Consider the following 12,933-nt stretch of genomic DNA (forward strand, 5'->3'; position numbering starts at 1 on the left):
ACTTTCCCTTTGCCATATTGTCAATCACAGTAATAGTGTACGTGCAACCGTTTTACTTGAAAACAAACAATGATTAGGCAATAAAGTCTACACAATAGAATATTTGAAAGATTTTAGGATCAGATCGGAATCCGGAATACAAAATTTTAGGCAATCATGTAATTCAAACTAAATATGTTCTTCATTTCACAAAACCAATAATATATATATATATATATATATATCGATGTCCAACCATGTCATACAATATTGCATGTCCTTTCTCTACATATTTTGCAAAGATTCAGCCATTCTTTGCAACTGGGTCTAGCTCATTTGATCAAATAGGTCAACTGCACGATCAGACGGCCAATGAGTTCTATGATTATGGTGATATGGGTATACCGGTATGTTGCAAGAAAGAAAGTTGTTCTTTAGTAAAGAAAAAGGTTTTAGAGGCATAAAGATGCAGCATGCGATTAGGGGGGAACAGTTTCGAACGTTCTTCGGCTAGCTTAGCTTCAACAGTTCAAATTCAAATCTTGCCATTAAAGGTAAACATGAAAGAATATTAGACCGTTGCTTCTTTTCCCAACCGTTGTCTTTGAATTTTTAAGTTTCAGTTTTGTTAGAACTACTAACTACTCTTGGGAATTTTTCATAACACTGCTTTATTACTAAAGCTTTTGCTGCATTTTCAGTAGTGAATTATTTACGACTCCTGACAGCAATAGCTACATCTCAGAAACCTCTTTTGCTTTTTGTTCCAAGAAAAGAAAAAGAAAAGATTCATGCTTTTAGACTGTTAAGTTCTACAATTTTAAGACAGTTCCCGGGTCCAGCCTTTTCAATCAGAGTCCCACCAAAGTTCCTATGTCTGAATGTGATAATGAGGTTCTGAAATCTTTGAGCCCACTAACCCATTCCGTGAGAGTTTCATGATTGTGTGCAGGTTTGAGCAATTTAGAGCATAAGTTACAAAACTTGAATGGATAATTTGTCGAATTCTGATGATTATGATCTGGGTTATCAACCTTCAGTTTCTTCAGTGGATCAAAATGATCTATCAACTTCAGAAACTCCGGGGCGTTCTACGATGAGTGGGAGTCCTTTTGCATACTGCAGGACTAATTCAGAGGCCTCAGCCTTCTCAGAGCCTATAGACGGAAACAGCTTTTCTAGTGAACCTTCTCCTTCCCCCTGGCCAGTAGCCAAATCCAGATCCCTCAACAGACTACCAATGAAGCCCCACAGGCAAGTTGTGCACGATAAACTTGATGATCATGAATCTACTGATTTAGGTGAGTTTGCGTTGTCTTGCTTTGGCAAAATTCTTGTCTTTTAAGGGGAAAATTTTTGTGAAGGCACTAAAGTTTTGCTTAATTTACGTGAAAAATCTTGGCAGAGCTTGAAATGATGAAGGAAAGATTTGCAAAACTTCTGTTGGGTGAAGACATGTCTGGAGGTGGGAAAGGTGTCTGCACTGCTGTGACTATCTCAAATTCCATAACAAACCTCTACGGTAATTAAGAAGTAACAGTTATAATTTCTGATGAAAAGTGATTATGCTCTAATTCTACATCTCTTTGATCTTCTGCAGCAACTGTATTTGGCCAAAACTTAAGGTTAGAGCCTCTGAGTCCCGAGAAGAAGGCTTTGTGGAAAAGAGAAATGGATTGTCTTCTATCTGTGTGTGATTACATAGTGGAGTTTAGCCCAACCTTGAAAGATTTAGATGATGGGACAACTGTGGAGGTGAAATTTCTTTGATGCATATCTGATGCTTCCATGGAATTTAATTGTTTTTACCTCTTTCTGATGCAAGTTATGATCTATTTTAGATGATGGCAAGTACAGCAAGATCGGATATTTATATTAATCTTCCTGCATTGCAGAAGCTTGACATGATGCTCATAGTAAGACAAGCTCCATTTGCAAAAACTCATTCTTTTCTCTAATAGAAACAACACATATTTCTCTCAGGGGCCATAGCTCATGAAGGATTAAATTTTCTATGACAGGAAATAATGGATAGTTTTGAAGATACGGAGTTCTGGTACGCGAAACAGGGGAGCATGTCGGGGAAGTCAGTTCGTTCAGGCTCATTTCGAAGGGTTTCTCAGCGGAAAGAAGACAAATGGTGGTTGCCAGTTCCATGTGTTCCTCCAGGTGGCCTCTCTGAGAAGGCAAGGAAGCACTTGCAACACAAACGGGACTGTGCTAATCAAATTCACAAGGCCGCCATGGCCATTAACAGTACTATTCTTGCAGAGATGGAAATCCCAGAATCATTCGTGGCAACTCTTCCAAAAGTGAGTCCTCATAGTTGATCCAACAGTTTTACATAAACTTATGTTTCTGAAACTACGAGTCTCCACGAATCCAATGGATTTATCTTCCAAATTAGATGTACACTGAAATTTGCAGGGGTTGGGAAATGGTTGGCGGATTAATTTAGGAATTAACATAAGAACTTTGATAGAACTTTCCAAATAGAGTAGAAATGGGAAATTTTTCAAGAACATAAAGATGAAACATATTAACTGCAAGAATGAATTTGGGACAACTATGTTGACTGCTAGGAATACTTGAGTAGTTCCGGGCATATTTATTTTATGCATATGTCACAACATCAGGCACCCAAGTATGTAAGTTCAATGAAACATTAAAGTGTTCTTAGGACTTTTCTCAGATGGTTGTGTCAGTGATAGAAAAAAACTTCCTGGTTCTGACTTCATTTTCTCCCAAACATTTTGATCAGAGTGGAAAATCATGTCTAGGAGAATCAATTTACCGCTATATGTGTACCGGAGATAAATTCTCACCAGAACATCTTCTTGACTGTCTGAATATAACATCCGAACATGAAGCACTTGAGCTTGCAGACAGGGTTGAAGCTTCTATGTATACATGGAGGCGTAAAGCATGTATGAGCCATTCAAAGTCATCCTGGGACCTGGTAAAGGATCTCATGGCTGACTCTGACCGGAGTGACAAAAATCATGTTCTAGCAGAGAGAGCTGAAAGTTTACTGTTCTGCCTCAAACAGAGGTATCCTGAGCTATCACAGACAACATTGGACACTAGCAAGATTCAGTACAATAGGGTAAGTGTACGGCAATCTTTTAATGCTATATCACAAGATGATGAATGGTGTCTTTCTAATTTCACATAAGCTTGGCATGTTTAAAAGATTTATTACAAATTTGAGACTTGAAGGGAACTGATATTTGCAGGATGTGGGGCAAGCAATATTAGAGAGCTACTCAAGGGTGTTGGAAGGCCTAGCGTTCAACATTGTAGCTTGGATTGAAGATGTTCTTTATGTAGACAGAACATGAGAAATGAACAACAATAAGGCCAGAAATGGGTCCGATATATCTTAGTCCCAGTGCTTTCCTTGAGCTACTATTCTTTCCACAAACTTTCGCAACAAACTTTTCCAGGAGGTAAAAAAAAAAAAAAAATGGAGTGGATGATCCTAGGAAGTTTACTTGTATGTTTATGAGCTTAAAAATGTTAGCTGTAATATGTATAACATTTTCCACAACCTTTTAATGATTTTTAGCCTAAATTGTACATTAGCTTGGTCAAACAAACTCTCAAAATTTAGTGGAAAATTCTTCTCATCAGCTACTATTTACTACCCCACACTCCACATACCCTATGAAAAAAAAAAAAAAATTATAGATATATAGTGTGAAAGTAAATAATGACTGATGTACTAATTTCTCAAATTTAGGAGCTCGCCAAACCCCTAAAAGAGTTCACAATTACAAGATAGTGTACAAACCACACGAATTACAATAAGACCCATTGCAGTCATTAAAAAAAAAAAGTCAAAATATAAAGAGTCCTTCTATCCCGCTGCTTACACCGCATACTACTTTTATTTTATTTTTTTTATTTTCTACTAAACTAAGTGAGTTATTCTACTCATTATCTATACATCACATATTTGTTAAGGAAAAAAATAAAAAAATAAAAAAAAATATGTAGTGTAGAGATGATGAGTAGAATTATTCTAATATAAATACCTTTTTATAATAACTAATATAAATACATTATAAAAATATAATGTGTTTGGTGTGTGTCAATCAATAAACAGGCTTATTGATGCAAATAAATTTTGTGTATTTAAAGTAGAAGAAACATGGTAGATATTGTTTCAAGTTTACTTCCCAAGCCGAATGCTCCATCAAAGTATAAGTATATGATGACTCGCAGAAAGGACAATGAAACACAAATATGGAAAATTATCTGATAAAAAAAACCTTATCCAGAAAGAGGAAGACAGGAAACATCACCAAATTATTAGTTTTAGGAAGCATGATGTATGTTAGCAGTCAACTCTTTTGGGGTCAACCCTAACTTTTAAAGGGTACTTTTGCAATAATGTAAATAGAATATTGCAGCAACATAAAGAAAGAAGAAAAATACTACTTTGCCGCCTTAAACGTATCGTTCGGTGATATTTTTTTTTTTTTTACTGAATGATAATAGAAGTAATTTTAAAAGTATTGTTATATTTCTTTTATTTTTTAAAAATATTTAAATACATTAAAAATATAAATAAAAAAATTTAAAAAAAAATTATTTTTATAATTAACGATAACACTAAGTGATGCTACTCGAGCGGCAGAGTAGCCGAGCAGCACCGCTCAAGAGAGAAATAGGAAAGTGGGTCACCACTTCAATCTAAACCCAACTTTGGGCTCTAGAACGTGCGAGGATGTCGTGAAAGGTTCGATCCAGCTGACATTGAAAATTTAGCAAATCGGAGGGATTAAAAATATAAAATTTAGCAAAGAGTTCGTCGTGAAAAGGTTCCTTTATTTATTATTTATTATTTTTCAAATATAATTTGGATACTTTTTTTAAAAATAAAAATAAAAATTTGAAGCTGGGGTATTTTAAGAATTTTGTTTAATTTCTAACAAAATCTAATGGTTGTCATTAAATAAGATAATAAAAATATATGTTCGTATTCCCTGAGAAATAGAACTTAAAATAAGAATACTCATTTCACAAACCAAACGTATCCTAAGAATCAATAGATGGATTTACCTTAAAAAGAAAAATATAACCAATAGTAGATATTAGAATAAATGATAGTATCATAACAGAAGATAGTGCTACTGCACATGTACAAGAAAATAATCTTCTAGAATGATCAGTAGACAATTCGGTTGTAATTCTCTGCAGTACTTGTAACTAATTTTATCCTCTTTTACCTTGTATAAATACCAATACATCATCAATGAAATATCACAGAGTATTGAGTAATGCCTTATTCTGTCGTGATACTAGAGCAGCAAGACTAGCTGTTGCACGATCCCATGGTCCTGTCCAACCCACCCTCCCTTCCCCAAACACCTCCGTTGCTTCTTCCTTCTCTCACATCATCACCACCAAATTAACCATAGAGAACTTCACCTTATGGAAAGTCCAGATTAACGCCTACCTTAATAGTCAGGATCTCTATCATCATTGATGGCTCTCGACTCCCTCCTTCTGAGTTTTTACCCAACTCAACTATGCCCAACCCAGTTTACCTCATGGAAACAAACCAATCAACTTGTTCTTAGTATCCAATTTTCCTCAATTTCTGACTCTATCATTGGTCATGTCCTCTCCTCTAAAACCTCTCAGGAACTCTGGTTATCACTGAAAACCATGTTTGCTTCCCGTTCTAAGGCCAAAGAATTTCATGTTCGCTTTCAGTTAACCAACCTCACTCAAGGTACCCAATCCATCACTGATTATTTTTCCAAAGTCCGTTCTCTTGCAGACACCTTAGCAGCTATTAGCCATCCCCTTCCCGATAAAGAATTCGTAACTTACTTGTTAACAGGCCTAGGATCAGCATACAAATCCTTTGTTACTTCAATCACTACTCGTGCTGAACCCATCACCTCCCTTGAACTCTACCAACTTCTTTTAATCCATGAAAGTTGCATGTCTCATTCCACCAAAAATTCTTCATTCTTTGTTGAGCCCACTGCTCATGCCAAGGTCGCATCTGGCAGTCAAAATCAACGAAGGCGTGGTCCCGTTTTCTCGCGGTGGTCGTTCCTTTTCCACTGCTTCTCAAGCTCCCTTCCAACCTTCTTTTTCAACCCGTCTCACTTGTCAGGTTTGCAACAAGACTAGTCATGTAGCTTTGCAATGTCGCTATCGGTTCAATCATGCATATCAACTTGAGGCTCCACCTTTGTTCTCTGCCAACTACACAACACCAAGCTCCTTCTCGAACTCCACTTGGTATCCCGATTCTGTTTCAACCCATCACATTACAAATGACCTCAGCAACCTAAACCTCTCATCCGAGCAGTATCATGGTGGTGAACAAATTGGTGTGAGTAATGGCTCGAATCTTGCCATCCAGCATTTCGGTGACTCCTCTCCCAACTCAAACTCTTCCTATTTTCTTCTTCATAATCTTTTACATGTACCGTCCATCACAAAGAATTTTGGTCTCTGTTTGTCAGTTCTGTGTTGACAATGGTTGTTTCTTTGAATTTCCTGCTACCCATTTCTTTGTGAAGGACAAAACGACCAAGAAGATCCTCCTCACAGGTCCAACCAATGAAGGTCTTTACATCTTCCCTTCTGCGATGCCTTTTGCTTCGTCTCCATCCACTCATCTCGGCGAACGCACCTCCGTAGCTCAATGGCATCACAGATTAGGCCACCCATCTCTTCAGCTTGTTTCGTCTATTTTGCACTCCAACTGTTTGAATTTTTCGCATAGAGACCCATCCTTTCAGTGCTCTACTTGCCCTCTTACAAAAAGTCATCAACTCCCTTTTAGTCCAAGTCGGGCCTCTTACACACGGCCCTTACAATTAGTTGTAGCAGATCTTTGGGGCCCAGCTCCCTTTGTTTCTCGTAATGGGTTTAGATATTATATATCTTTTGTGGACCAATATACACGTTATACATGGTTCTTTCCTTTGAAATTAAAATCGGATGTCTCTCATATTTTTATGTTATTTTTACCTCATATTGAACATCTTTTTAATATCAAGCTCATTACATTTCAAACCGATGGATGTGGTGAATTTAAACTACTTATCCTATATGTCAAAAATTGGGAATTACTCATCGTTTTTCGTGCCTCCATACCCATCAACAAAATGGCCTCATCGAACGCAAACACAAGCACATTGTAGAAACTGGACTTGCTCTTTTGGCCCATGCCTCACTGCCTCTCACCTTTTGGGATGGCGCATTTCAAACCGCAGTCTATCTAATTAACCTTTTACCCAGTTTCACCCTTCAAAATAAATCCCCCCACTTCATGGTTCATCATCGCATTCCTGATTACAATTTTTTTAAAGTATTTGGATGCAAGTGTTGGTCCAATTTAAGACCATATAACAAATACAAAATTCAATTCCGGTCAAAATCCTATTTATTCTTGGGCGTCAGTGCAAATCACAAAAGGTACAAATGTTTGGATCTTACAACTCACAGACTCTACATCTCACGTGATGTTAAATTCAATGAACTCTCATTTCCTTTTCCAAAATCACAGGCCCCCTCTCCCTCCTTTTCCTAGACCATTCCTTAGGCCTAGCTCCCTCTCTTCTCATCATCTATTCTTGGCCCAGGGCCCGGCCCAATCAACTCTTCTTCTTCACCAGACTCTCCTTCCTCCTCGACTAATTCTTCCCCTTTTCTTCATGTTACTCATTTTCCCTCTCCGATTCGTGTTTCTCCTCTTCATCCCTCAAATGTCTCACATCCAACCTCGGCGTTGGTTCCTCCTCATTCCCATATCATCACATGTTCTCACACACAGTCTTCACAACCTCGACTTGCGACCAATGGCATTGTGTTGTACCCATCACGAAGCTGTTTCAGCACCATTGTTACTACACCGGACAACCCAACAAGCTTCTCCATGGCCACTAAATTTACAAAATGGTGTGATGCCATGACCAAAGAATTCTCTGGCCTCACTCAGAACCAAACATGGACTTTAGTTCCACCCAATCCCTCTTCTAACATCCTTGGATACAGGTGGGTCTAACACACCAAATTGAAAGCAGACGATTCCATTGAAAGAAGAAAGCCAGATTGGTTGCCAAGGGCTACCATTAACAGGCTAGGATCTACTATGATGAAACCTTCAGCTCTGTTGCCAAATCGCCCACCATCCGTTTGATCCTTGCCATTGTTGTAGCTCGAGAATGGCCACTGAGACAGGTTGATATTGACAATGTTTTTCTTCATGGTTCTTTAACTGATACAGTTTTTATGCAACAACCTCAAGGTTATATTGATCCAATTCATCCCACGCATGAATGTCAACTTCATAAAACCATTTACGGTCTTAAATAGGCACTAAGGGCTTGGTTTGCCCACTTGAGTTCTTAGTTAGTAGGCTATGGCTTTATTGCTTCCAAAGCTAATCCATCCATTTTTGTTTTTAATCATGGTGATACATGCATCTACCTATTAGTTTATGTAGATGATATAGTAATCACATCCTCTACTTCTTCTGTCATTAATTCATTCATGTCTGCTTTGGGAATGGCTTCTCCAGTAAAGGATCTTGGCCCTCTATCTTTTTTTCTTGGATTGGAAGTTGACTACTTGAAAATTGGTATTTTACTCTCTCAACGGAAATACATCAAAGATCTTCTCACCAGAAGCAAAATGCTTCATGCGAAGCCTATGTCATCTCCTACGGCTGCCTCACTGAAATTGTCCAAATTTGACTCTCTAAATCATGAAGATGATCAACATTTTCGTAGCATAGTGGGAGGTTTGCAGTACGTCTCATTCACAAGACCTGACATTTCCTTTGATGTGAACAAAGCGTGTCATTTCATGCACTCACCCAAACAGTCTCACTGGATTGCAGTCAAGAGGATACTTAGGTATCTCAAGGCCACCATCAATTTTGGTCTGTTCTTCTCCAATACCTCTTCCTTTAATTTGCATGCATACTCTAATGCGGATTAGGTAGGGTGCATAGATTATCGTCGTTCTACTGGAGGATTTTGCATCTTCCTTGGCAAAAACCTCATCTATTGGGGATAAAAAAAAAAAAAAAAAAAAAAAAAAAAAAACAATTGCACGATCAAGTACGGAGGCTGAGTATAAGTCTCCCGCGTCAACTACTGCCGAGGTAATCTAAATTCAAAATTTATTTTGTGAACTTAGTATTCCTTTATCCAAAGCCCCAACCTTATGGTGTGAAACATTGGGACCACCTATTTGGCTGCAAATCTAGTTTACCACTCAAACACTAAATATATGGACATTGATTTTTACTTTGTTTGTGATCGAGTTGCTGCCAAAACACTTCATGTTTCCGACATCAGCTTAAGGGATCAACTAGTAGATGTATTTACAAAGCCACTGGTTTCAGAAAATTATTTCAGACTTCGGACAAGTCTCAATGTGTTGTCTACCCCATTGGACTTGAGGGTTACACTAGAATAAGTGATAGTATCATAACAGATGATAGTGCTACTGCACATGTACAAGAAAATAATCTTCTAGAATGAACACTAGACAATTCGATTGTAATTCTCTACAGTACTTGTAACTGATTTTATTCTCTTTTACCTTGTATAAATACCAATACATCATCAATGAAATATCACAGAGTATTGAGCAATGCCTTATTCTATAGTAGAAGCTTGGGAAGTTCAATGAAGTAATGCAACCTAGACCAACAAATAGATATTTATATATGCGAATCCCCCTCATTATTGTACATGTGACTCTCACTGCATACAACTCACACAAAGACTCCTAATAGGGCTATAATCGAGTCAAGCCGAGCTGGTCTTTGGCTTGTCGAGCTTGACTCGACTCAAAATACTCGAGACTCGAGCTCAAATTTTTTTTTTATTCTTTGTTCGAGCTCGACTCGATAAGCTAAACTCTCAACTTGAGTTCGAGTTTGAGTTTGAGCTCGTTCCACAAACGAGTTCGAGTTGAGCCAAGCTCGAGCTCGATCTCGATCTCGATCTCAATTGTTTATTTTTTTATTTTTTGAATTAGATTTAATAATTAATAAATTAAATAAAAAAATGAAAGATCTAATATTGTATTTATATAACTAACAAGCAGAATCTCCATTGAATTATAAAACTTGAAAAAATTTATAAATAATTAATATCCAACTAGTTGATATTTATCCAAAATAACAATATATTATATGCCTACTTATATTATTAATGCATACACTTAATATGATAGCATATATCTATTTCATATATGGTTCTCACATACTAGTATATGAAATGATTAAATTTTATCGACTAATTATTGTACAAATTATAAAATATACGGTATACCTATGAAGTATATTCACTATATAGACATAAGTAATTAGATTACATATTATATATTTAATTACAAAAGTGGTATGTTTATATTATTAGCTAATATATATATATATGTATATATATATATATGTATATATATATATATGTATATATATACATAGGTGTATGTATATATTTATCAATATATGAATGAATTTTAATCAAGTCGAGCTAATGAGTCGACTAGAGCATAAACGAGCAGACCTTAACGAGCCTTTGTTGAGCTTTGTCGGATATGTGTCATTTACAAATCGAGCGGGTATTTGTTTTCACAAATGAGCTTTTTTTTACAAGTCGAGTTCGATTTGAGTTTAACTAAGCGGGCTATCGAACAGACTAGTTTATTTAAAACCCTAACTCTTAAATCCTGGTGCTCTAAATGGCTAGGCGCCACTCTCTTTCTAAGTTATTCTAGCTTTTAGGGGTGGGCGGTAGGACCCTACACCCTGTCTGCCCTTCCTGGCCCCACTTGGGTGGTGCGAGCTACCTCGGTTGTACCATCCACGTCTCTCTCTCTCTCTTCTCACTGCTCTTAGTCTCTTAGAGCATGGCGATGGTGCAATCACACGGCGGCACGCAGAGGTCGAGTCTCTTATTCTTCCTCCCCCGATTGCTATCTCTCTCTCTCTCTCTCTCTCTCTCTCTCTCAAGGTATTTCTCTATCATATGATATATACATTGTTTTGAATTTTTTTGTTATTTTATGATTTGTTGTTGATGGATTTGTGATTTTTTCGATTTGTTGTTGTTGTTGTTGTGTGTGTGTGTGTGTGTGTGTGTGTGTTTTTTTTTTTTTTTTTGTTTCCCAATTGTTTTCCACCATAGGTGGGCGGCAAGGGACGGACAAACCAAGGAGCCAATCCGCCGCCAAGGTGCAGGATCGAATTCTGGGGTGGGAAGCCCAACCCCTGCCCATGCTAAGGGTGGGGTGCAGAAGGGGTTGGCCCCCGCCCGCATGGTGTGGGTAGCATCCATACTAGCTTCTTCATGATTTCGCATTGCGATAAACAAATAAAATCGAAAAAAAAGAGTCGTTACAAGTTTGGGAAGCCTGGAATCCTAAATATGAGGGATCCCTCAAAATAGAGAAGGGTGGACAAGGTTGAAAAGAATAAACAAAAATATGACAAGATCTTCACCAGAGAGTCAATGATAACCAATTTAGGCAGGACATTGTTTGGTTTGCTTGGAAGCAAGCTACGACTGCCTTGAATGAATGAATGAAAACTGTTTTATAATGACTTCTTTTGTTTGGTAGGGCAACGAAAGGCTACTTCAATCTAGGAAACAACTAGAAATTTGAGAGGGTCCTTTTAAAGCATTCACCGGTATAGGGATCACTAATAGTCGAATGAGTCCATCCCTCTAGCTTATCTCATTTATTGGTCGATTCGACTAGCAAATTCTACATCTCTTGCATCTCCAAAGGGGTCCTTCATACAAGTTTGTTGCTAGGAGTCCCTCTAGGCAAATCAATAATCAATAGAAGTTTACTTACCTGGCTCTTCAATTGACGATCTACTGCTCTCTCTTAGTTGCAGATGTGCATGCTTTTGGATAAAGAGAGAAGAGACAAAAGGTAGTAGTCTTTCCTAGCCAAATCAAGGATTTGGGGCTTCTTGGCTGGGCTACTTAACTATATAAATCCAATTCTTTTAGCAGCATATATTAATAGAAAGATAGATCCATCAATCTATCCTATCCAATTTAGATTTTGATATCTAAAAACAAATCGATTTCATTCAACGTTAGATGCAAACCACACCCCCCCCCCTAATGAAACGACTTTGCTGCAATGGATGGTAGAGGGTCCGTAATACCCAAAGCACTTGAGTGATCTAGTAGATGGGAAGGGATGCTATAAGAATATCCACGATCTAAAGCTTTTAGGAAATGTATGACTAGGGGTGAGCACCTAATTAGGGATTCCTAAATCCGAATCCAACTTATCAGAGTGGAGTCAGATTTGAGCTTTCAATTTTGGCATTCTTTTCTTTTAACTTCATATTTAGCCCATTTAAAAATGAATTTTTTGTGAGCATTCAAATATCAATTTTTTGAAAAATTTAAAAACTAAAACTAAATCATTCACTGCTAATTTACTTCTATACTAATATCTAACTTATTTTTATACTAGGCATATACTATAGTGTCTAATTACATATTAACATACTATAGTATTACATATTATTTTTAGTGTCTAATTATATGTTGTTATATTATAGTATTACATGCTATTATATTATACTAGTGTCTAACTTATTTATAACTTATTTTTATACTAGACTTATTTCTAGTGTCTAATTACATTATACTTTAGCAAATTGGTATTATGTGTAATTAACTTATTATACTGGACTTATTAGTTATTTCTATACTAGTATCTAATTTATTTCTATATAAGGCTTATACTATAGTGTCTAATTACATGTTATTATATTTTAGTAAATTAATATTATGTATTATTAACTTATTATACTAGGCTTATTTAAATAAACTTATTATACTATATTTGATTATGTATGGTAGTAATACTATTATGTTTACATATACTAAACTATCATTAGTCTATTTATATTATAGTATAAATATATTATTTTAT

General features: G+C 36.7%; 1 protein-coding gene across 1 annotated transcript; it reads left to right on the forward strand.

The window, feature by feature from the left end:
* The first annotated feature begins 250 nt into the window (after nucleotides 1-250).
* LOC121253597 (rop guanine nucleotide exchange factor 3) lies at nucleotides 251-3,553 on the forward strand. The gene is made up of 8 exons (XM_041153614.1): nucleotides 251-533; nucleotides 932-1,280; nucleotides 1,385-1,501; nucleotides 1,580-1,734; nucleotides 1,821-1,895; nucleotides 2,001-2,291; nucleotides 2,741-3,085; nucleotides 3,216-3,553. The coding sequence occupies exons 2-8, from the start codon at nucleotides 968-970 to the stop codon at nucleotides 3,318-3,320; spliced, it is 1,401 nt and encodes a 466-aa protein (XP_041009548.1). The 5' UTR covers nucleotides 251-533; nucleotides 932-967; the 3' UTR covers nucleotides 3,321-3,553.
* The last annotated feature ends 9,380 nt before the right edge of the window (nucleotides 3,554-12,933 follow it).

The sequence above is a fragment of the Juglans microcarpa x Juglans regia genome, chromosome 1D (assembly GCF_004785595.1).
Source record: "Juglans microcarpa x Juglans regia isolate MS1-56 chromosome 1D, Jm3101_v1.0, whole genome shotgun sequence".
Lineage (NCBI taxonomy): Eukaryota > Viridiplantae > Streptophyta > Magnoliopsida > Fagales > Juglandaceae > Juglans > Juglans microcarpa x Juglans regia.